This window comes from Pantherophis guttatus, chromosome 7 (genome assembly GCF_059756535.1).
Source record: "Pantherophis guttatus breed Tessera chromosome 7, ASM5975653v1, whole genome shotgun sequence".
NCBI lineage: Eukaryota > Metazoa > Chordata > Lepidosauria > Squamata > Colubridae > Pantherophis > Pantherophis guttatus.
The window spans coordinates 24,320,188-24,346,200 of NC_142069.1; the positions used below are offsets into that span (position 1 = coordinate 24,320,188).

Genomic DNA, 26,013 nt, shown 5'->3' on the forward strand with positions numbered 1-26,013 from the left:
CCTCCCTCCCTCTCACTATAATCTCCTTCCTTCCTTCCCTCTTCAGTCTCCTTTCTTCTTCCTTCCCCTCTTTCCTTTTTTTTCCTTCCTTGCTCTCTTCCCCTCTTTCCTTCTTTTTCTTGTCTTTCTTCTTTCCCTTTCTCCTTCCCTATCCCTTCTTGGATGCTCAAATGCAAAAGGGGAAACATTTCTCCTTTTCTTTTCTTTTTAGTTTGTTTTGCACACACACATACCCCAAGCTCCTTGTTCCACTGGCAGAGGCACCGTGGACCAGTCCGCTGTTTCCATGGCAGCCCCGCGGGCCAGATCTAAGCACCCCCTGGGCCGAATCCGGCCCATGGGCCTTGGGTTTCACACCCTTGATCTAAAGGCAGACTAAATCTCATGTTAAATACTAAAAGGAGAGAGCTGCAAATGTTATTTACAATACTTAATAATCCCTTCTGTACAATTCCTTGAGGTAGTCTTATAAGACAATTTCAGCTATTTAGACATGTATTTTGTGGCATTTCCAATACAACCATGTCACAAAGCAGTTTACAATATCGTTACTTTGCACTGCTTAATTGCATCGTTTGTAATACATGGGTTCTTAGGCTGAATAACAGCGTAAAATACTTTATCACTTTTTGCACAGGTGCACCTGCCAAAAGGGCTACGTAGGTGATGGATTTGTATGCTATGGAAACATCATAGATCAAATTAAAGAGATGAATAACGAACCTGGAGGATATTGGCAAGGAAATCTGATATCTGCTATGGAACTTCTTGGTGGGTAAATTCAAAAAATATAATTTAGAAAGACAAAAATGTTTGAAATATGTTGCTACTTATCAGAAGTCTAGATTTAAATGAATTTAGAGGGATACTAAAATCTCCTTAAATATAGCTAGATGTGTTTGTGTCTGTCTGTCTATCTTTCTATCTACCTTTGATAGATAGTACCAGCATTGACGCATGGTAAAGTGTTGACTGCCTGAAAAAGTCCCTTCTGTTTTCTGGGACAGGTTTTCCAAAAGAGTTTTACCATTACTTCCTTAATGGGGGCTGAGACAGAGTAACTGGTGCAAGGTTACCCAGCTGGCTGAGATTCATAGACCCCTATTTTGAGCCTGAGGCTTTCACCACGGTACACCAAACTGACTCTCTTAAACTCTACCAACACCACTGTTTCAGTATTTTATAGCATGGGAACACCCAAGGGCTATAAAATCCATATATACACTTATGTTAAACAGAGTAACATTCTTTGAATGTTAACTGTGATACATGTACAGTATATCGGGAGTTACACTATTGTAGTAAATTTTGGTAATCTTAGTAATAACATCAGAGAGGGGGGTAAAGGCGTTGGAAAATCAACCAAATTATTCCTTTTTGAATGAACTTCAATTCTTGGTCAACATAAGCATTAATCCTGTGTGCTGAATTACTTTTAACCTCTATGATTTTATCTATGTACCCATATTGGCCATTCAATACAATGCCTTTTGCTTTAGTTACTTAATATTTATATAAATCCACAATTCAATAATATATGTCATATATATGCCACTTGAATTATAGTTTAAACTAGAATTAAATATAGATGTTTAGTAATTAGCCCCTTCCCTTGTATTAAATATATATTTGGAATACTTCTAATACTTTCAATATTTCTATGTAAAGACCTAGTAACCTCTGGGTTTTTAAACTTAAAATCAGCATATAGTAAAAACATAAAAACATACAATAAAAATACAATTCTATTCAAAATACCTATTTGTATTTTGCGCACCGCATTTGCGCACTGGGCAGCTGCTCTTCTGGTTTTCAGCACACGCATGTACGCCGGCCATATAGTCTTCCGGTTTCTGGTGCACATGCATGCGCAAAGACCAGCTGGCCAGTGCACATGCATGCGCCAGAAACCGGGAGATCATCTTCCTGGCGCATGCATGTACACCGGGCAGCTTTTCTTCTGGTTTCCGGCACTCGGTGCCAAAAAGGTTCTCCAACACTGGTTTAGGCCAAAAGGGTTGAAACATTTTTAAACACTTCCAACATTTTGGAGAAACCAAATAACATTCAGAAGCAGCTCAGACAGACACCTCCCTAATTCACTGAAGTATAGGAGGACATTTCATTAGTTCTCAGTCTATAGCTAAATGGGAAATGGAAGGAAAAGGCATGTTAGCTGATGAAGAAAACAGGATAGATGAGAACAGTAAAGGAAACTGATAACTGGAGATAGTAAAGGATCATAATATAACAATATATAGTTTTATATAACAATATAATATAAAAATATATAGTTTTATATAACAAAAACTATAATTAGTTTTTGTATTTGTACTAATCTAGTATTATATTCCCTACCACTCTGGTGGTTAAAATAAATGTCTTTTTTTTTTTAAGTCTTCCTGCACTCTATAAATAAAAGTCTCAGTGCATAATTTAATAATTATACATAAAACGTGAACTCTGCAAGTATGAGAATATTGTTACTGCTGGAACACTTAAATCCAGATCCAGAAAAGTCACTAAGAAACTTACTATTCTGTTTCCTATCAACCCATCAGCAGCACTATTTTGAATTGTATTTTTATTTTATTTATTAAGTTTGTATCCCACCCATCTCCCCTTAAAGATGATTCTGTATCAGTTAAATTTTCCAGGTTGAAAAGAAATAAAATGAAGAAATGCAACCTTGGAATCTCCAGAACTAAATCTTTGGACTACAATGTCTGCAAAACATGTGTTAGTTAAAACTACATTATTCTATGCATTTTTTTTTCTTTCTCTTGTTTCTCCCTTTTTTTTCTTTTCAGAAAGTGCCTATGAATGGCCACTGACTAGTTTGGGACCATTTACAATTCTTATTCCAATAAATAAGGGGTTCAATGGAATCAATGTAAGTAAATGGATTATTTTAAAATGGCATGGTACTTTACTTACTTGTTTAATTCTTCAAAAGTGATGTGATCCAAAATGTACAAAAACTGCCTTTAATGCATGCTATGCATATGTATGCCAAGCAAAATCTGTCTGTTGGGATTTTGTTTGCAAAACACTAGACTCTAGAATGTAGACTCTACATTCTTACAAAATAAGTAAGAATAAATGTTCTTGACTTTGAGAATACTACTTCTCTGCATTCAAAAGATTTTTTTTCAGGTTTTGTGCAATCCTGAAAAAAAAAAAAGTGATTATTATGAAAATGGATTGCATTGACTCCTTTAAATGGTCCATGAACAGGGGTGAAATCCTACCAGTTCAGACCAGTTTGGGTGAAGGGGCATCGGTTTGCCGAACCGGTAGTAATTACCCCTCCTTGGCCCCACCCATGCCCGGCCGGTTCCTGCTCACGTCTTTCAGCCACTCGATATTCCACAGAATTCAATGTTAAATGCAGCACAGAGAGTGCTAACTTTTCTCCTTCCATTCAGAACGGAGCTGCTGCAGCCTGTCCCTTTAAGGTAGTCCCCAGGAGGGAGGGGGCCAAGGGGGAACCATAAAGGGAGCAGCAGCTCCATTCTGAATGGAGGGAGAAAAGTTAGTGTTATGTCCGTATATGGGCATCCCCGCCGGATTGGCTAGTCCACCGGCGGGAGATTTGAAGATCTGTCATTGGCCGGCTTGCCTGCCGACTCCCTTTATAAGGCGAGCCCGGCAGCACAGTCAGCTGTTCTGATTCTCTTAATAAAAGTGCTGAATGGACCACTCGCTGCTCGCGTATTCTTTTTCCCTGCGCCAATCTAACAGTTAGCATTCTCTCTGCCACAGAATTCAATGTTAAATGAAGCAGAGAGAATGCTAACTTTTCTCCCTCCATTCACAATGGAACTGCTGCCGCCTGTCCCTTTTAAGGTAGTCCCCAGGAGGGAGGGGGACCAGACTAGAACAGCTGGAATGGAGCCGTTTTTGTGAGCGGCAGGAAAATGGGGAAGGGGATTTTCCTGCCTGTCATCCATTCCTCAATCTCAGCACAGACTGAGGGAAGGATGGTAGGCAGGAATATTCCCCTCCCCATTTTCCTGCCATTTGTGACAACGAGTGGCTGGGAGGGGAGGGGCTGGTGAGGAGCCCCTCGATGTGAGTGATGTGGAGTTGGCATGCCCAACCAGTCACATGACCTCCCCCCAAAAAGCCATGCCCACAGAACCAGTACGGGAAATTTTTTAATTTCACCCCTGTCCATGAACCAATTTCTTGAAACAGCTGCATCTTTCTTTCAGAGTCATGCAGAAATTTGAAAAAGGATGGGCTATTTTAACTGTTATGCTGACATGAGATCTGAGTCACTTCATCCAAATCTTGTGAAAGCATCCACATCTGTACAAAATACCACTTTCTAACAAGAAATATATGTGTGCTTTTTTCCTGGAAGTATAATATGCATTGTCACAATTTCTTTTTCTAAGTACCAATTAGGGTATATCGTTACTAACCGGGCATAATATTTTTCATCTCAACTCAAATGAAATCTGATATTTGTTTCATTTTTATGACTTTAGAACTGATCAGTATTTAACTCCACTAATTGTGTATGTACCATTTCCATTTGGACTAAAATTTTGATAATCATCCTGAAATGTTTAGGTTTCTCTCTTGCCTAGTAACCTCTAACCTGTATGTAATGTGTTATCATTTTAATATATTTTACTGTTTTTCTCCTGAAATGCTTCATAGGAGTATTTGAATTTTGTCCTCTTTTTCATGCTTGAACTTGCAAGTTCACCAAAGTTCACTTTTTCTCATACAGCTCATTTATGGTTACTTCTTCTCTACATTATTGAGTGTTCTCTATGGTTAAACAAAATAAAAGCTTCAAATAGTAATCTTTTTGATTCTTTGGAAACCTTTCAGATTAAAGAACTTCTTTCTGATAAAGACAGCACACAATATTTTGTCAAGCTTCATATTTTTGCTGGACAACTCAGCCTGAATGAGCAGAATGTCACAAGAATGGTTTATACGTTGACAGGCAAGCCAGCAGACATATTCAAGGATGAAACGGTTAGATATAATTGTAAAATTTATTGTGTCTTGAACAATTTTTAATGCTTTTTACAATATTATACTAGCTTAATTCAGCATAATTCAAATTGTTGTTTTTAAAATAAATGTTTTAAAAAGTAATTTTCATATCGCAGTTTCACTATTCATCTAATATATAGACATAGATAGATAATATATAGACATATAGACCTAATTACGGAAACCTGGTTGGGCCAAGAGGGGGGGGTCCCTCTTGTTGAAATGTGCCCACCAGGTTTCCGCGCATTCCATCAGCCGAGGTTGCAGGGTAGGGGCGGGGGGTAGCGGTTATTATTAACGAAGGTCTGAGACCGAGGGAGGCCACTGTTCCTCAGACGGCCGGCTGTGAATCCCTCCTTGTGAAATGGGGCCACGGGGTTCAGATGGGTTTGCTGATCATGTACCTGGCTCCCTGCCATGTGGCAGCAGCCCTGCCCGAGCTACTCAACGTCATCGCCACGGTGGCGGTTGAAACCCCTAGGCTTATGGTCATGGGGGATTTCAACTTGCCATCTGTTGGTGAGGCATCTGAGGTGGCTCGGGAGTTCATGGCTTCCATGACAGCCATGTCATGGAACCAGTTAATTCATGGCCCTACCCACACGGGGGGAAACCCGCTGGATCTGGTTTTTGTCTCTGGACAGTGGTTGAGTGATCTCGAGATAGGGGATATAGTCACCGAGCCCTTGTCATGGTCTGATCACTCTCTCCTTCGTCTCGACCTTCGAACCGCTACACCCCGCCGCAGGGAGGCGGAGCTGGTAAGATGGTTCCGCCCCAGGCGCCTGATGGAACCTGATAGGTTCCAGATGGAGCTTGGGCCATTCCCTGGGGCTCTGGCACACGCCTCGACTGGAGACCTAGTGGCCGCCTGGGATAGGGCGGCTGCTGGAGCTCTGGATCGGGTCGTGCCTTTGCGGCCTCTGACCCGGCGCCGATCTCATTTAGCTCCTTGGTTCACTGAGGAGCTGAGGGAGTTGAAGCACCGGAAAAGACGCCTAGAGAGTAGTTGGAGGGCCAGTCTTTCTGAATCTGACCGGACACTGGTAAGAGCTCATATTAGGAATTACCTAGTGGCGATAAAAGCAGCGAAATGTAGCTATTTCGCTGCTCTTATTGCATCATCAGATAATCGCCCGGCCGCCCTGTTTAGGGTGACCCGCTCCCTGCTCCACCAGGAAGCGCGGGAGGACCCCTTGGAGGGTAGAGCCGAGGATTTTGTTCAATATCTGTATGACAAAATTGCTCAGATTCAGGAAGATCTGGACTCCGACTGGATAGTCTCAGGGGGAGGGACTGGGGCAGGTCTTGAGAATATTATCTGGGATGAGTTTGATCCTGTGACCCCTGAGGACGTGGACAGGATTCTGGGTAGACTGAACGCGACCACTTGTTTATTGGACCTGTGTCCCTCCTGGTTAGTGCTGGCTTCTCGGGAGGTGACACGAGGCTGGTTCCAGGGGATTATAAATGCTTCACTGGGTGAGGGTGTCTTTCCTGCCGCCTTGAAAGAGGCGGTGGTGAGGCCTCTCCTCAAGAAGCCTTCCCTGGACCCGGCAATGTTGGTAAATTATCGTCCGGTCTCCAACCTTCGTTTTGTGGCGAAGGTTGTTGAGAGTGTGGTTGCGCAACAGCTCCCCCAGCACCTGGATGAAACGACGTATCTGGATCCGTTCCAGTCGGGCTTCAGGCCCGGGTACAGCACGGAAACGGCATTGGTCGTGTTGGTTGATGATCTCTGGAGGGCTCGGGACAGGGGGTGCTCCTCTGTCCTGGTCCTGTTAGATCTCTCAGCGGCTTTTGATACCATCGACCATGGTATCATGCTGCACCGGTTGGAAGAGTTAGGGGTGGGAGGCACTGTGTTGCGGTGGTTCTCCTCCTTTCTCTCTGACCGGTCGCAGTCTGTGTTGACAGGGGGACAGAGGTCGACCCCGAGGCCCCTCATATGTGGGGTGCCGCAAGGGTTGGTCCTCTCGCCTCTCCTGTTCAACATTTATGTGAAGCCGCTGGGCGAGATCATCCGTGGTTTCGGGGTGGAGTACCATCAGTACGCTGATGACACCCAGCTGTACATCTCCACCCCGGATCACCCCAACGATGCCCTTGAAGTGATGTCCCGGTGCCTGGAGGCCGTACGGATCTGGATGGGGAGGAACAGGCTCAGGCTCAACCCATCCAAGACCGAGTGGCTGTGGTTTCCGACGTCCCGATATAGTCAGTTGACGCCATCACTGACTATTGGGGGCGAATCATTGGCCTCCACGGAGAGGGCTCGCAACTTGGGCGTCCTCCTGGATTCACAGCTGTCTTTAGAAGAGCACTTGACGGCCGTGACCGGGAGGATTTTTTATCAGGTCCGCCTGATTCGCCAGTTGCGTCCCTTTCTGGATCGCGACTCGTTACGCACGGTCACTCATGCCCTCGTCACCTCCCGCCTGGACTATTGTAATGCTCTCTACATGGGGCTCCCCTTGAGGAGCACCCGGAGGCTCCAACTGGCGCAGAGTGCGGCCGCGCGGGTGGTAATGGGAGCGACATGGCGCTCCCATGTAACACCTCTCCTGCGCGAGCTGCACTGGCTCCCAGTGGTCTTCCGGGTGCGCTTCAAGGTTTTGGTTACCACCTTTAAAGCGCTCCATGGCTTAGGGCCTGGTTATTTACGGGACCGCCTACTACCACCAATAGCCTCCCACCGGCCAGTACGCTCTCATAGAGAGGGACTCCTCCGGGTGCCGTCAGCCAAACAGTGTCGACTGGCGGCCCCTAGGGGGAGAGCCTTCTCTGTGGGGCCACCTACCATCTGGAATAAGCTCCCCCCGGAGATACGGAGGATCCCGGATCTGCACTCCTTCCGCCATGCTGTGAAGACCTTTTTATTCCATCAAGCGGGCTTGGCCTGATCTCTTCCCTTTTTAAATATGTAAATTTTAATCTGTTTTTAAATTATTGGGATATTTTAATTTGTCTGGGCCAAATAATTTAATTTGATTTTATCGGGTTTTTAAATTTTGTGTATTTATGTATTTTATTGTTGGCTGTTCACCGCCCTGAGTCCTTCGGGAGTAGGGTGGTATACAAATCAAATAAACTAAACTAAACTAAACTAATACAGATAGTCTCAACTTACAACCACAGTTGGGGCTAGATCTTCCATTATTTGGCAAGATAGTTGTTAAGTGAGTTGCACCCAACTTTACGAATATTTTTGCCATGGTTGTTAAATGAATCACTATAGTTCTTAAATGAATCACAGTCCTTAAGCAAATCCAGTTTCCCTGTTGACTTTGGTGGTTGGAAGCCAACTGGAAAGATTGCAAATGGTGATCACATGACCCCAGGATGCCACAATTGTCATACATATAAATCACTTGCCACATGTGCAGATATTGACCACTTGATTGGGGATGCTGCATGGTCATAAGTACAAGGACCAGTTGCTTTTTTCCATGCCATTTTAACTTTGAACGGTTGCCAAATGAATGATTGTAAATCAAGGACTAACTGTATGTAGATGTGCATGCACTATAGATAGATATCACCATTTTCTTTTAACGTCCCCATAATCCCTTGCGGGGTGGAGTCTGGGCAACTGAATGGAGCTAGCTGAGTGTTTTAATGGCTGGATGCCCTCCCTGTCACCAATGCAGAGTTTTATTCAGTTGATATATTCTCAGTGTGCCCAGAGAGAGAAATACCTGCTTCTACCTAGGATTGAACTCACAGCCTCCTGATTGTGAGGCGAGAACTCCACCTCTAGGCCACAACACCACTCTGCTGCACTATACATAGATACTGTATTTTTCGGACTATAAGACACACCGGAGTATAAGATGCAGATTTCGAAGAGGAAAACTAGAAAAAAAATAGTTTTTGCCCTCCCCAGCCCCCAGGAGCACTCTGCAAAATGGGCCCATTTTTCACAAAAACAGGATGCGCAGAGGGTTTGGGAGGCCTGCAGAGTGCTCCTGGGGGCTGGGGAGGGCAAAAACGCGACATGTGAGGGGTTTGAAAGGCCGAAAATGGGCCCGTTTTTGCAAAAATGGGATGCGCTGAGGGTTTGGGAGGCCTGCAGAACGCTCCTGGGGGCTGGGGAAGGCAAAAACGCAATGTGTGGGGCGTTTGGGAAGCCAAAACCCAACCTGTTTTTGCCCTCCCAGCCTCCAGGAGCACTCTGCAGGCCTCCCAAACCCTCTGTGCATCCCATTTTTGCAAAAAAACGGGCCTGTTTTTGGCAAAAATGGGGTTTCAGGAGGCCAAAAATGGCTGTATTCGGTGTATAAGACGCACCAACATTTCTACCCTCTTTTGGGGGGGAGAAAGTGTGTCTTATACTCCGAAAAGTATGGTATATTGTTCCTAAACTGCACAAGTCAGACTGAAGTAAACACAGTATTATTGCAGCTACAATACATTCCTGATTGACTTATAGCAGCCTGGTATATCCTTGGGTGCTCAGGATAGACAATACTATCACTAAATGCAATGAGTCAAGATTTTTCCTATCTCCATCTTCAGGCTCGTGATATGCCTAGAGAAGAAGTGTCACCCTTTATCTCCCACTGCAATCCCAAACCAGTGACTCCTTTTCTCCATTCCAGTATGGTACCCCCAGAAAGGAATAGTGATCTGGATCTTCGTTGCCTCTTTATCCTGATCAGTTGACTCTCCCTTCCCCACCCTTACCTCCTATGAGCAATCATTGCAATTCAAGGCAAAGATCAAGCAAAATAAAACTATTTTATTAAAAATTAAAGTATTTTGTACTGTAGGCTCTTTGAATGATTTATCTATGTACTGCAAGCAGTATAAAATTGCAAACATCATATCTGATGGCAGAATGAAAATGCTGAATGCAACAAAATCTTGAATAACATAAATTTTAAATAACTACATTAATATATATATTTTTAGATAGTTTATAAATAATCTATGTGATATAGATCCATTATTTCATATTTTTCTTCTGGGCTGTTTTAGGAAAATACGCTAAGAATCAGAATACAGGGAGGTAAGACGATAGGTAAAATCTTACAAGGGAATATTGCTGCTTCAAATGGAATTATTCATATTATCGACACAGCCTTGGACAACATGGAACCTGCTTTTAAAAGTGACAAAGAGGTGAGGTCAAAAATAAAATGCAAGGGATTTCAAATTATAATTCTGAATGGGATTAAATATATATTGTGACAATTTAAGAAAACAAGTGCGTGCCTACAGTTAAGGAAGAATAATAATGATGCATTTTAATGCATTGTTTTAATTATATATAAAATAAGCCTGTAAAACTGCCTTCTCTGTTCTGAAAGTCTCCACATGGATTGGACTTGAACTTCCAGAATTCCAAGTTTATTGTTAGCACTAAATGATTCCATGAGGAATATTTTCATTCCTTCCAAGAGAACCCAATAGCTGAATACTAGAATTTTTGCATACAAAATAGGTCTCCTACCAAGCCATCATGGTCTATCTTCACTTCTGAATTCTAGTATCAAATAGCTTATAAAATCCTTGGTGCTCTATGAGCTTGTTTGGTTGTTTGGCTGTTTGCTTGCAGTCATTTCCTTACCTAACTAGGTAATTTCATCAGTGCTAGTGAGTGTGGGGTTTGCTCAGTGGTGGGATTCAAGTAATTTAACAACCGGTTCTCTGCCCTAATGATTTCTTCCAACAACCAGTTTGCCAAACTGCTCAGAAAGTTAACAACCGGTTGTCCCGAAGTGGTGCGAACTGGCTGAATCCCACCACTGGGTTTGCTCCTTGTTTATATATAGCTGGCATTGTCAGTATTGAGGGTGTGGTTTTTCTCCTTGATAGTTCCTTGATTAGGATATTGTTTTCTGCTTCACTGTTTGTCTGGGGTTAATCCCTACTTATCTGGGTATTAGCTGCTAAGGATGATGTATTCTGGTCTTTTTTTGTTTGTTTGTTTGTTTGTTTGTTTGTTTTTTAGCTTTTTTTTTCCTGGAAGTTTAAACACTTTTCAAAAGAGATAATGTAAAGCTAAGGAGAAAAAAAGAACAGAACACTTTCACCTAATCAATATTCAAATCTGGCTTTGTTTTCTTAGAAATCTGTAATGGCAATCCTTCAAGACAAACCAAGATTCTCCAGATTTAGATCCATGGTAGAGGTAAGGTACAGCCAGAAATAATGAACAAAACAAAATAGATAACCCTTTTAAAACATATGTTTAATTTAATTTAATTTAATTTAATTTAATTAATTCAATTTATATGTTAATACTATTGTGCAATTCCTGCCTCCCCCTTCTTTTAAAACAGAACACATTCCTTGGGACAATGTTGGATAAACATTCTGGCCCTAATACCGTTTTCATTCCAACCAATAATGCTATGGAAAACTTGAAAGAGGACATTCTGGACTACTTGTCAACAAACGAGGTATGTCTTTAAATTTTGTATTTATGTTGTAGTGGAAGTTTTAAAATCAGTGTTAACGTCTTGTGATTGTGTGGACTACCATAGTTCTTGCAGTTTTTTTAGCAAGATTTCAGAAATGGTTTGCCATTTCTTCTTTCCTAGGACTGAGAGAGAGTGACTGGCCCAAGGTCACCCGATTGGCTTTGTACATAAACTGGGACTAGAATCCATTGTCTCCTAGTTTCTACCTTGGTGCCTTAACCCTTTCAATGGGATTTATGGGCTAATCCAATTTATACTTTTAATATATAAAATTTCGGAGTTACCATTCAAATAATCCAATAATCCTGATCATTTGTATGGCATGTTTGGTCTATGCATGACTTTTTTTTAAACCTTTGGTGAATATTGTTTGTAATAATGTGATGAACTTGATAAATAAATGGGTTGTTCTAAGTCCAAAAACTGCATAATCTTACTTTGTGAATGCAGTTGTCAGCGTTCCAGAAAAAAAACCCACTCCAAGTAAAGATGCGGAAGCAAGCATTTTCCAAAGTCCTCTTTACTAGAATAGGCAAACTGCCACAGCTGGGGAAACCCGAATCTGAAATGCCCGGGTTTTCCTTCAGTAAGTCAAAGCTCCCAAAACCATCCCCTTTTCCACCCAGTCGGTCACATACTCCAATCAACATCCATTCCATCCCGATCCAGCCCCCTAACCACTCCTTCTCCAGATGCGGGATCGTCCTGACCTTGACCAACAGGAAGAATGCTATTATATCTACTAAAACCCCTCTCCTACTTTCCCACACATGAGAAGGTGGCAGCATGGTGTACATATAACTACACAGAGACATTGTTTGTTTGACCTATAATATTCTGCTTGATAATATCTTATGATCTTAAACTAGAATCTGGTCTATTCCAGGAGAAAAGGCAGTGACACACAAATTAGAAGAAGGGGAAGGAAGAGAAGGCAGGAGCTATAGGAAACTGCCATCTTCCCAATCACATGTCAGCATTGTGCTTTTATCGAAAAAAGCACTATTACAGTGTGTGTGTTTCCTGACAACCCACTTAAGTGATGCTTCTCTGTGCAAGTCTACATTTTGATAAAGATTTTTCTGTTATTTGTGCAGGGTTCACGAAAGCTTCGTGAACTGATTCAGTACCACATTGTTTCTCATACACAGGTAAATGTGAAAACATCTTCTCTACTCAATTCATTTGTAGTTATTGCAGAATGAATATATATATATATGCATCTTTCCTCTCAGATATACAAATACGATTTACCATTTTAAAAATGGCAGTTGATATGTAGCATCTCAAGTGATCTTTGACCCCTTAGGCTTCCATTGATGGATCAGAGATGGAACATCTTCACCAACCCTCCTTTCTCCTATCTCCAATATATACTGTAGATGAGTCATCTGTATATCGATGATAACTGATTGCTTGATAATAAATGAATAATGTTGCTACAGCTGTTATGATATCACAGCTTTGTGAGGTCTAAACCACACCCACAACAAATGAATGGTAGTTTATTAAACTTTACAATTAACTTTCCCACTGCTAAAATCTGTGATGTCTCCACAATTAGGAGTATTAATGTCCAACTATCACAAAAGAGGGAGTCTGCAATAATGATTGGTGCTGGAAAAAAATAGATGCATCATTTAGCTGCCAGCATTTCCATGGATAAAGATATTACTACTCATTATAATCCATGACAAAACAGTAACTCCTGTCATTCTTTAGTACAGAAAATAAATTAAATTCTCATTTGTTTCTTACAGCTGGAAGTTGCCAGCCTAATCTCTATAAGACACATCCAGACTCTGGCTCAACAGTTCATCTATTTCAACTTCACTGAAAATGTAAATCCATGCAATTCAATTCTAACATAATAATTTTGTTCTGCTGTTTTAATTCAGTAAAATATTTTGGACTGCAAATGCTTTGCCTGTGAAGAGTAAGCATTAAGAATAATAGAGAATGGCACAAAATAACAGAAACATTCTGAAATGCAGTAATTTCAAAAGATAATAATCTCAATTTATGGTAATAATTTATACAGGGACAAGTCTTGGTCAATGGAAAGAAAATAGAAGAAGCTGACATTGCTGCAAAAAATGGCAGGATTTATATTCTTTCTGGTGTGCTTATACCTCCTTCAATAATTCCAATTTTGCCACAAAGATGTGATAAAGAGAAATATGAGCTTAAATTGGTAAGGTTCTTCTGTCCAGTAAAGTTCAAAATAGTTTCCAATCAATATTTATTTCCTATTTTGCCTTCCTTCTCCTAATTAAATAATACTTACTCCGCTTCTATACTTATTTGAAATGTTTCTGAACTGTTCATCACACCATGCATATCCATGGAATGTACAATGTTAAATATATTTTATAAATTTTAAAATTGCAGAGAGAGAGAGAGAGATTGCATGTTATATGTATGTATGTGTATATATACACATACACACAGAATCATAGAAACATATAAAACACTGGCTATATAAGCAGAATATCAGTAACATCATAAATAGCAAGATGAACGGAACGGAATGGAATGGAACAGAACGGAATAGAACAGAACAGAACAGAATAGAATAGCAAAGTTGGAAGGGATCTTGGAGGTCTTCTAGTCCAACCCTGTGCTCAGACAGGAAACCGTATACCATTTCAGACAAATGGTTGTCCAATTTCTTCTTAAAAACTTCCAGTATTGGAGCATTCTATTCTGTTCTGTTCTGTATTGGAACAGAACAGAAAAGAAAAGAAAAGAATATTGGCTGTGTGATTGGATATACGAGGAATTTGTCTCCAATGCATAAGTTCTCAGTGTACATGCAAAACAATAAAGTAATAATAATCATAACAAAAATAATCATAATAAGAAGGAATAATAATGATACCAATAGAGAAGGTAGAAGTAGAGGAGCAGATGATAAGGATAAAAGTATTATAGCCATACTAGAAATATTTTCAGCACATCAGCAGATACATTCAACATGTCTACTTTTGACCTGAAGTTCCTCTGTCAGGGTTTCCAGCCCATGCCAGCAAAGAAAAACTAATTTATCTGCCAAGGTTAAGTTTCTTTGAAAACATAGGATTATGTAGACCTAGGAGTTCTTTGCAGTTGGTTGTTTGTTAGTTGGGTAATGAAATATCTGCAAGCAAATAACCAAGCTCAAAGGACACCTAGGACTCCATAGTTCAACCCTAAACTACATTTATTCTCTTCTGTTGGTAAACTTTTGGCTTGTTATTGCATTTGTTTAGGACTTGCTTAGCAGAATATGATTTTAAAAAATCAAGATGGTAGCCATGAAAGTATAATTGAAGCTCCAGCCATTTTAATGTCCAGAAAAACTACTGAAACTTTAATCACATTGTTATGGCCACCATCTTGGCTTTATTGGCCTTACTCAATGGACACCTTTCATCACACCTGTCAGTCCACCTTTCCTAAAGTGAATTGTCTCATTTCAGGGTACTTGTGGAAAATGTACACTCCGTAGAAATGGTTGTCCAGAAAATTCATCACCTGTTGTAAGTAAAAGCATCAGCTATACAATCAGATAATAAATAAGATATTACATGCATTACAATAAAATTTGTTACACCTTATATCATAGGAAAAATAATAAATCCAATCAACGTTTTATGAAAATAATTTATTCTACAGTAAAATTAGCAAAACTCCACTGCTTGCCTTATAATATAACACAGATTACCCTTCATGGTTAAGAATATTTCTATGTTTGCTTTTTAAAATGTTCCAGGCTTTGTTAAATAGAAAATGCATCTACCAGGATTCATTTCTGATGAAATATGGGTGTGCTCAGTACTGTAATGTGACAAAAAAGGTAAGAGATGAAAATCAAAAATATGAAAGAATTTAAACCTTCACTTTCTCACAGTCTCTGTTTAAGATTCTGTTTCTCAAAGTCTTTGTGCAAGACATAATCTGATTGATTGAATGCCTTAAAGTGAACAAGGTTCTAGGCACTGTGTGTGTTTTGCCTGAAATAATTGGAAAGAATCACAAGTGATGGCGGCCTCTGCTAGCATCTCTATTTATATTATTGATCAGACTGGTTATATTCCAAATGACTGGGAGCTGGCAATAATAGTCCCAATTTATAAAAAGAGTAGTAAGAATGGGCCATGCAATTACAAGCCTATCAACCTTTTTGAGTGTCATTAGCAAATTATATGCTAGGCATTTTAATCACACGCACCAAGCCTAGTTAGAGAGATAGGGTATGATCTAAGATGAACAGGCAAGATTTAGGAAATGGAGTTCAACAATAGACCACATTTTGGTGCTCTACAATCTTACACCATAGTACACTCCTAAAAAGACGTGCTCCCTCTTTGTGGCCTTTCTAAATTTTAAACACGACTCAGTTGATTCAATTTACAGAAATGTCCTTTGGGGAAAAAAATTAAAAACTATTGACAGGTGCCTTCCTTTTCTGATGGAGAAATTATATTCCCCTTCCACTTTAAGCGTGAGGTGAAAATTGGGGAATATATTTTAATTAACTGCTATTGGGTTTGCAAAGCTCTGTTTTTGATGTGTGGGTTAAGTTTGGCTAACTCAGGAAGTTTATGTAAAGGATTTTCCCTATTTGCTGTTTTTACTTAATTCCATCATTTTCAACTCTGCTGTCAATTATTTAGCACAGATGCGATTCAGCAATCTTTTGCAACAATGTAGACAGTTTCTATTGTCTGTCATTTGTGGATTGTGTTGATGATCAGAAGTCAGCGGGTCAGAAACAGCAGGGGGTTAAATCTACTTTTGAATTAAGGTTTCTAAAATAATTACAATTCTTTCCACACTTGTTTCACAGGAGCCTGAGTGTTGCAAAGGATTCTTTGGCTCTGAATGCAATCAGTGTCCTGGTGGCTTTTTGAACCCGTGCTCTGGAAATGGCCAGGTAAATAAAGGGATGCAAATGGCATTATCAGGATCTATGTTTCATGGATAGGAAGGGACCTTGGAAGTCTTCTAGTCCAACCCCCAAGGTAACATATATGTTCTTGCACCTTCACGAAGTACTTCATATTAACAGGGAAAACAAACAAATAAACAAACAAAACAAAAAGTACCAATGCTTGAAACATGGAAACTTAATAATCAAGGAATGAAGAAGACTGATGGTTACAATTTCCAGCCATTCAATTTATTTGTAACAATAAATGGCTGTGCATGTTAGGAATTACTGTAACCCACCACATCTGGAGGGTCAGTCAGAATTTAAGAAGCTTCTTGGATAAGAAACTAAACGTCTTTAAGGAAAAACAAAGGAAGTCTAGTTGTCTTTTGAAAAAAAAATACCTTTAGGACAACCATGACCTGGATGACTGAGAATCTCCATAGACACTCTGAATCAAGCATTTTTTTAAACGTTGTATACACTCCTATAGCAGGGCCATGTCTGTATTTGCAATATATAATTAGTACAATTAAATTATTTATCTTAAATAGGCAAATGAACAATGTCTACCAATTCAGAAACCAATAAAAATGATTCAGGGTATATTTATGAAATGTAGGTCTACTGAAACCAGTATGAAAATCTAATCACAACTAACTTAAATCCTCTTTAATTTCTGTGGCTGTCAAATGCAATCCTTGTACCAGTACTACTGTTATAAAAATAATGCTTTCCATTGTTAACAGCAATTTAGATAATCTCTGACATGGCTTTAGTAACAATTTAGATGCCTGAGAGTATACTTCAAGTTGATTCCAAAAATTTTCAAAATGGATGAAGGAAGCAAGATTCTCATTAAAGAGATACCTCAGAGAAATGTAATTAACATCCTGTTCCTTCTGTTTGATCAAAATACAAATGTTATTACATCATTATGTCACTGGTTGTATACTAGAAAATGGGCTCCATTCCTTGATCAGTTCCTTTCAGTGATTCGTCTTTCTGATGAATATAGCAGGAACTGTCAGTTCTTAACTCTTCCGGGTCAAGGACTTCTAACATCATTTAATGGCCACATTCAAACTTGCATTTTTTTTCTCTCCACAATGCAGTGCATGGATGGGATGAAAGGAAATGGCACTTGTATTTGCAAGAGTGGATTTGAACGCTCGCAGTGCCAATTTTGTGCAGATCCCAATAAATATGGACCACAATGTGAGAAAGGTAAGCATTCCTCTTTCAGAAGATAAGGGAAGGAGCTATTTGGGGGCAATGCACATGCAAACTCAGCATGGAGTGTCAGATCCAAAACCAATGCAATCAGGGTTCTGCCCAAGCAATGGGACTTTTACAGAAACTTCCCACTGCATCCTTTTGCAGCTCCAAAAGGCTATGCTTGGAAGGTACAGATACCCTTCACAATGCCATAGATGTGCTGTTGTGGTTACAATTTGAGCAGGGAAACACATTCTTTAAATACCTGTTAATGTCTCATTATTTTCTTATAATTTACTACAGCAGAAACCCCACAATCTTTTGGGCAACAGGGACTGGTCCCGTAGAAAGAGGTTTTTCTGCAGATTGGAGGGGTCTGGTTTCACATGCTGCCTGCATCCCACAGATGGGGCTTCTCTTGTTTGCATGGACCCAGGGGTGGGATTCTATCGGTTCAGACCGGTTCAGATAAACCGGTAGCTTTGACAATCAGTTGGGGGCAAAACGGTTCTCCCTGATGCTCAGATGGGCCCACTCGCCCGCCCACACTATTTGCCTACCTTTATCTTCTCAGCTGATTTGCATGGCAGAGCAGATTGCTGCGCCTCAGCTGTGTTTCTCCTGCGCATGTGCGCGCATGAACTTGCACTCACCAAACCGGTTGTTAATCTGGGAGGATCCCATCACTGCATGGACAGGTTTCTGGCATGCCATGGCCCAGTGCCAGTCCATGGACTGGGGGTTGTAGACCCCTGTGCTAAAGTACACTCTATATGTAGTTGTTCCCAACTTACAGGGAATACAACATTTCTAAATAAAAATGAAATTTGTATAGATCTATTTGCACCAAGATAGACTACAAGATAGTTTTAAAAGTGGTTGGTCTTCAACAGGGCAGGTCAAGCAGGGATGAAATTGATTAAAGTGTTGTTATTTTCCCCCTCTTCTCCTTTCGTTTTTTGTGTGTGCTGTGGAGATGAGGGGAATTGCTGCAGTAGTTATGGCTAAAAAAAGTTGGGTAATGGCTTTTGTTCCTTACTCTCCTCATTTCTGAACCGTTTCTTTCAGACTGCTTTGAAGGTTTGGGAAGTACAAATAGTAATAAATATGAACATGTCCTAGATCAGGGGTCTCCAACCTTGGCGACTTTAAGACTTGTGGACTTCAACTCCCAGAATTCCTCAGCTGCCTGAGGAATTCTGGAAGTTGAAGTCCACAAGTCTTAAAGTCGCCAAGGTTGGAGACCCCTGTCCTAGATTACAATGGGATAGGTAGTTTAGTATGTGAGAATCCAATCATCATTTCAGCAAACTGTAGGAATACTTACGGTTATTAACATTTGCTATTAAGTAATAGCAGAATGAATTTGGAAGAGGAAGTTTGATATATATGTGTGTGTCTGTGTGTGTGTGTGTGTGGGTGGGTGTGTGTGGGTGTATGTGTTTCTTCTAGCCAGGTTTTCTCTACGTAACCAAGGTTTTTTGTAGCTCCAGCTCAGTAGAATCACATCCACTCGATTCTGGGCTTTTTTCTTTTCTAACAGCTAGCAAGCTCTTACTGCTAGGTGGGAGACCTAAATAGATCCATTTCTAGCTCGTTTGCTTTCATCAGTAGGCCACACCCATATCTTATGTATCCTCCCTGTAAAGGTACAGTATCAATTTTCTTACTTCTTCATAGGGTTTATGTGTGTTTTTCTTCTAGCCAGGTTTTCCCTACGTAACCAAGGTTTTTTGTAGCTCCAGCTCAGTAGAATCACATCCACTCGATTCTGGACTTTTTTCTTTTCTAACAGCTAGCAAGCTCTTACTGCTAGGTGGGAGACCTAAATAGATCCATTTCTAGCTCGTTTGCTTTCATCAGTGGGCCACACCCATATCTTATGTTACGTAGGGAAAACCTGGCTAGAAGAAAAACACACATAAACCCTACAAAGAAGTAAGAAAATTGATACTGTACTTTTACAGGGAGGATACATAAGATAAGGGTGTGGCCTACTGATGAAAGCAAACGAGCTAGAAATGGATCTATTTAGGTCTCCCACCTAGCAGTAAGAGCTTGCTAGCTGTTAGAAAAGAAAAAAGCCCCGTAGGGAAAACCTGGCTAGAAGAAAAACACACATAATACAACTCCCATTATAAATGAGCACATTCTCTGTGGAGATAGGTATTAGAATATAATCTTTCTTCTTAACGTTAAATTACTAAGATCTTCTCTAAGAAATATAACCAGAGATTTACTTAACTTTTTTTAAAAAGCATGACTCCAAATTATAGGCCCATTTCATTTAATTCACTGATATTCCTCCCCATACCTCAATCCTTCTGCAGAATGTATGTGTGTTCACGGAAAATGTGACAACCAGATAGATGGTGATGGGAGTTGCCTTCCTGGATCATGTAAAAGTGGCTATGCTGGAGATTTCTGTGATGCACAGGTGATGCCATGCGGGCCTTTTTTTCAGCTCTGTGATGTGCATGCTGATTGCATCTTGAGCAATGGTACCATGAGGTAGGTACATAATATACATCTTTTGTGCCGCTCAGGTAGATTACCTAGGAATAACACTTACCTTCTCAGTTATTTGCTTTATGAACATTCTTGCATATATTTGTAACTTCATAATTGTTTTTTTTTTCTGGCCTATCCTATCTGATTATGCAACACTTCAAACAAAAGAGGACTGATTGTTATTAGTACCATTTATCGCTTCATGGACCAGCAGTCCCCCTCAAGGGAAGTGTCAACCCTGAAGCTGGCCTGATGAGGCCATTTTCTGAGCTTCAATGTTACCACCCTGGAGCCAAGGGATAAGGAGGGGGAGAATAGAGATAGATGGGGTTTGTAGGCAAAACAAAATACTTTCTCTTGGGAACCAAGGACATACCCACAGATGGAGTGGTTGGAGAGAGGAGGAGAGAAGTTACCAGGTAACTGGAAGACACAATGATTGGGCCATGTGACTGATTGTTTGGGGAAGGGGGGGAAACTTTTACTTTTAATTAGGTGAAAACCACAAGAATATTCAGAATCAGTTTTCACCAGCCTGTGTCAATATGATATATCCAGTAAACCAGTTCTTTGAGGAATCTACCTGCCTCGGAGTTCTATTTATTATGGGTGTATTACTTGGAACCCTGACAAAGGTCCTCACAAGAAATTTCTGTAAGAGAAGAGCAGGCAGAGTCAAGCGAGTAATCAACTTTGAGTCACAACATTCCCACAAACAATCTAAATTCAACCCCCTCTTGAATTCCATTGACTCTTATCTAGCGCCAATTTAGTGCTGACCATTAGTTGATTCAATTCTTGTGTATAGGCACGTGTAATAAATCATCTTAAGTGGAACTTAATGTATGGTTCTGATTCTTCCTGTTTGACAGTTTCTTAAGTATTTCTTTTTTATTTCATACCATACACCGATGAGCATACAGACATTTTCATACTCACAAACTGGCTTTTGATCCACTGTTTCAACTCACAATGTAATATAGTAAATTTAAATCTTTTCTGACTGGCACTCAGAAAGACACGTTGCTTGCCATCTTCATAGACAGGTTAGCCAGCAATACATCTTCTTTTGACATAGACGTTATTCCAGCGTACTGGAGTCTCGATATAATTTTCTCCACCTGCATAAAATGCAAGTAGCAAATTGCAAAAGCATATCCAGATGACAACAGTGAAGTGCAACATGGCTGGTCTTTGGCAAGACCAGCTACATGTCAAGCTTCCTGCACCATCGCTTATTTTATCAGTAGAAGCTGTTGTTGCTGCTGAAGATAAAACAGTAGAAGCTGCTGTTCAGTGCTGAAATGTATCTTTAACTGTTTTACCTTTTCCGCTCCTATTAATTCTACGTTCTTTTATGTACAATTTTAGCTGTGTTTGTAAACCTGGCTTTGAAGGAGATGGAATAATTTGCAGTGAAGTTGATCCTTGTGCTCATATAAATCCACATAGCTGCAATGCTAATGTAAGTATAAATTTCTTACTGTTTACTGATTGAGTAAGCAGTAAATATAGACATAAATCTTATTTGATCCCATTTAAATTCTGAATTACATCTTCCAAACTGATATCATTTTCCAAACAAAGACCTATTTGCATTTAAAACAGTCAATATCAAGGGTAAATAAAACACTTGTCTATCTCAAATTGGTTTCATTATTTTATTTGAATGAATGATAGGCAAAGGAAGCAAGTTCAACAATGGCCAGGAAGCACTTTCCTCTTCTTTTTTCCAGTACGTGCATCAATTCACTAAAAGAATAAATAATAATCATACAGGTCATTTTTCAGGTTCAGTTCACCTGTTTTGGGTTTTTTGTTTTTTGCTTTTTATAATTTCATAGCATCTGCTTTAATTAGTCCCTTGAGCAATGCATTTATTAGTTGCCTAACCATGGATTTTTGACAGTTTATTTTTCTGAATAAGAACAGTTTATTTTTCTGAATAAGGTTAGTTTTTCTTGTTTTTAGGTTAGTTATTCAAATTAACCAATGTATTGCTTTTTCAGTCCTGAGACCAGTCATTTTTTCAAAATGAAGATTGCACATAAAATACCCTGTTTCCCCCAAAATAAGACATCCCCTGATAATAAGCCCAATCGTGCTTTTGAGCGCATGGCAATAAGGCCAAGCGCTTATTTCAGGGTTCAAAAAAATATAAGACAGGTTCTTATTTTCAGGGAAACACGATAGTAATTCTAGAATAGGGATAAGCAAAACTGAACAAGAAACCAGTGCATCATGAATAAAATCTGATCATCTCAATTAGCATTGAGAGACTTCATTGTTCCACGCTATTACACAATTTATATTGAGCGAGAGTACTTTCCTTTCCTCTCACTTAATTATTATGTATAAAGAGTCGCATTTACTCCCAGAAATATACTTGTAGGCAGAATGCATCAAGACTGGTCCTGGAACTCATGAGTGTGTATGCCAGCCAGGATGGACAGGAAATGGAAGAGATTGTTCTGAAATAAATAATTGCCTGCTGACAACTTTTGGAGGGTGTCACACTAATGCTACTTGCCAATACATAGGTCCAGGCCAAGTAAGTTTCCTTCTTGCTTAACTTTTTACATAATATAGATTTTATGCAGTAATAATAGACTAGGTGTCAACTTACGGATCTCAATAATGGAGAACACCCTTCTTCATGGGCTTCTTTCCAATATACTGGAAATGGAACACCAAACATTTTCCATCAGCTCTGTCAGTGGTGACTCTGATATATCCGGAGGGCACAACTTTGAAGAAGGCAGTTCTATAAAGTTGGGTTTATGGTATTTGTAATAATAGTATGGTTCACTAGCATGCAGTCCATGGATAAGAAGGATACCCATTGAAGGAATTATAGTCATCCTAGAATTGCTGAAGCACTGATTGAAAACAATTGATATATTTACTATCAGCTGTCAGGTTTCGGTGCTATCTTGAATAAACTTCATTCTCAAGTGCAAACTGTCTAATGAATCATTTTTATTTTAAGAATAGCAATATCCGACATTTCTGATTCAAATTGCAGCCAAACTGGCCCCTCCTCCCAACCCCCTCCTCTTCCGCTCTCCAACCCCAATGTCCCATTGGCCATCATACAGATCCATCTCTACATCCCGGCATGTTCTTTTCACAGGAATGTAGCCCCCATCCTCGTCTCCCAGGAAACACTATCTGTAACATACAAAACTAGGTAAAAGTTCATCTTGTTATGTCAGTGCTGGAAGAAAGCCTAATTTGGAACGCTGACATCAGCCTTATATCAACCTAGCAGGGCATCTGATAAGCAGTTGTGGTGAAGATCAACTCTCTCTGTGTGTGCACATATGCAGATATATGCATAAAGAGAAAAAGAATGAATACCATCAAGCCAAACCCATAGACTCATGTAAATGAAATGACTATTTCTTGATGTGAAGACGTGATACAGAAAACATGTAAGACAGAGAGAATAGAGTAGAGTAGAGTAGAGTAGAGTAGAGTAGAGTAGAGTAGAGTAGAGTAGAGTAGAAGAGAAAAGAAGAGAAAAGAAGAGAAAAGAAGAGAAAAGAAGAGAAAAGAAGAGAAAAGAAGAGAAGAGTTGGGACCTTGGAGGTCTTCTAGTCCAACCCTGTGCCCAGGCAGGAAACCCTATATCATTTCAGACAAATGGTTGTTCAATTTCTTCTTAAGAACATCCAGTATTGGAGCATTCATAACTTCTGGAGGCAAATTGTTCTGCTGATTACGGTAATTGTTCTGTCAGGACATTTCTTCTTAGTTCTAGGTTGCTTCTCTCCTTGATTAGTTTCCACCCATTGCTTCTTGTCCTGCCCTCAGGTGGTTTGGAGAATAGCTTGACTCCCTCTTCTTTGTGGCAGCCCCTGAGATATTGGAACACTGCTATCATGTCACCCCTACTGCTTCTTTTCATTAAACATACCCAATAGATGGTACACTGTAATTTTACCAACATGATTTTGTCTCATACATCTATCAACTGGAATGCTGAGCAAAGAGAAGGTTTGGTGTAGTGTTATTGATTAATCAGACAATCTTATGGTGGATATGATGGACATTCAGGATCCTATACACTGAATTATGCTTTAGAAATACATAAAGAAATAATAAGGACAATATAATAATGAATTTTATTGACGGGATCCAAGAAACTAGCTCCTCTTCAGATTTTAGATACTGCATATTGTATCATCTGAAATGTTGGGATACTTTTCAAAAATATTGAAATATATTCACTTTAATGCAGCCTTAACAGATACATCATGAGTGGAATACCAAATAATAGAACCTGTACAAAGTATACAATAGTTGAACCTGTGCATCAGCAATCCTTGGTTCTTGCTCCTTGTATGGGATGTTCAAGGTGTCTATATAACTTAATTCTATGTTTTAGCACTGATACAATAAATGCATTGTTGAGTCAGCAGGATATTCTGAGTCAATTTCCAGCATTGTCCATTGGAATTGACAGTTGCAATACTTCATCCTAAACTTTGTTTCTTCAAAACTTTTACTGAGTCAGTGATTTATAGGAGTGAGCAAATCTATTTCAAGCACACAAATGTATTCCTTATTTTCTATGTAACACAGAATGATTGTGAATGTAAGGAAGGATTCCGGGGCAATGGATATGAATGTGAACCAATAAACTACTGTTTGGAACAAAACTGGAAATGCCATCCATTGGTGAGTTATTCATTTGGATTGGTTTATAAAAGGTCTAAAATTCTCTGTAACTTTATTGTTGAATTGAACAATATTGAAATAAACTTTAGCTTGTGACTGGAGATCAAGTAGTCTTTTGGGATCCCCAAATGGGATGCTAAAATTGTCTAATCTTTACAACCCAATTATATGTTTTAGCACTTATATTTTTAAAAAATTGGAATGCTAGTAATGCCATGGAGAGAGTTCTGATTTCTAACCAGTTGATATTATGAGTCATTTACTCAAGCAATCACTTGGCCTACTTTATGAAGATGCAGAATTAACCCTCATCCCAAAAGGCTATCACCTGCAGATCCCCACTGGACAACCTCCTGATTGGAATTCTTTAGATAGGTTCTGTTCCTCCTATCATCCCCACATATTCATATCTCAGTGTCTTCTTGGCAATCAGCAATGGTTCAGCTTGCAGATGAGCTTAGTGCAATGCTCTGAGGGTTGGACCTCAGCTCAGGAGGGGTGATCTCAAATTTGAAAGTGTATCTTGGCAAGCCAAGCAGTTTCTCTCAAACTCAGAAAACAATTTGCTTTTCAAATGTGATCCAGGAATATGATAGATCCAGATATCTCTCCAACTTTCTACCAGTTTCACATTTCTTAACTGTGTATAATCAACTCTAGCTGTGGCATCAAAGTCACCCTAAATACCTCTCTAATGGATTTGTCTCTCCTCTGAGAATCTTGTACCAGAGTTGCATTCACACAAAATGAATGCCAGATTGGCAAAGAAAGTCCTTTTTTCTTGTAGAGCCTTAGAACTGAGCCTTAGAAGCTGTTTTTTATCCCCAAGGAGGGGATAAAAAACCAGCAAACTAATGTGCTGAAGCTGACCAGACTAAGGACACTAGCCAGATGAATACCTGGGAGGGCAGATTTTTTTTTTCCTATTTTCCTCCCCAAAAACTAAGCTGCGTCTTATACTTCAGTGCGTCTTATACTCCAAAAAATACGGCATATTAGCAAGTAATTCTTGCAATGAAAACAATTAATTCCTCTATTCGAATTTTTTTTTTTAATTGTGTTGCAAATGCTTTGATCCTCAAAGTCTTGTAGTTAATTGCATTATGATTTAGTCACAAGCATGTAAATAAGCACACTTGAGTCTTTCAACAAAAGACTTATAAGAGCCTTGGTGGTGCAGCAGACTAAAGCACTGTTAAGTAACACCAGCTGCCTGCAATTACTGCAAGTTCAAATCTC

General features: G+C 39.7%; 1 protein-coding gene across 1 annotated transcript in view; it reads left to right on the top strand.

Annotated features, from left to right (window-relative positions):
• Window positions 1-26,013, top strand: part of STAB2 (stabilin 2) — a 116,976-nt gene that overhangs the window by 22,036 nt on the left and 68,927 nt on the right. Inside the window, exons 11-27 of the mRNA XM_034403404.3 lie at window positions 638-771; window positions 2,811-2,893; window positions 4,849-4,998; window positions 10,000-10,143; window positions 11,093-11,155; window positions 11,307-11,426; window positions 12,545-12,598; window positions 13,208-13,288; window positions 13,489-13,641; window positions 14,909-14,968; window positions 15,202-15,285; window positions 16,279-16,365; window positions 17,478-17,589; window positions 19,911-20,091; window positions 21,463-21,556; window positions 22,484-22,642; window positions 24,679-24,774. Coding sequence (XP_034259295.2) covers window positions 638-771; window positions 2,811-2,893; window positions 4,849-4,998; window positions 10,000-10,143; window positions 11,093-11,155; window positions 11,307-11,426; window positions 12,545-12,598; window positions 13,208-13,288; window positions 13,489-13,641; window positions 14,909-14,968; window positions 15,202-15,285; window positions 16,279-16,365; window positions 17,478-17,589; window positions 19,911-20,091; window positions 21,463-21,556; window positions 22,484-22,642; window positions 24,679-24,774 — 1,855 coding nt within the window. The remainder of the gene's footprint in view (window positions 1-637; window positions 772-2,810; window positions 2,894-4,848; window positions 4,999-9,999; window positions 10,144-11,092; window positions 11,156-11,306; window positions 11,427-12,544; window positions 12,599-13,207; window positions 13,289-13,488; window positions 13,642-14,908; window positions 14,969-15,201; window positions 15,286-16,278; window positions 16,366-17,477; window positions 17,590-19,910; window positions 20,092-21,462; window positions 21,557-22,483; window positions 22,643-24,678; window positions 24,775-26,013) is intronic.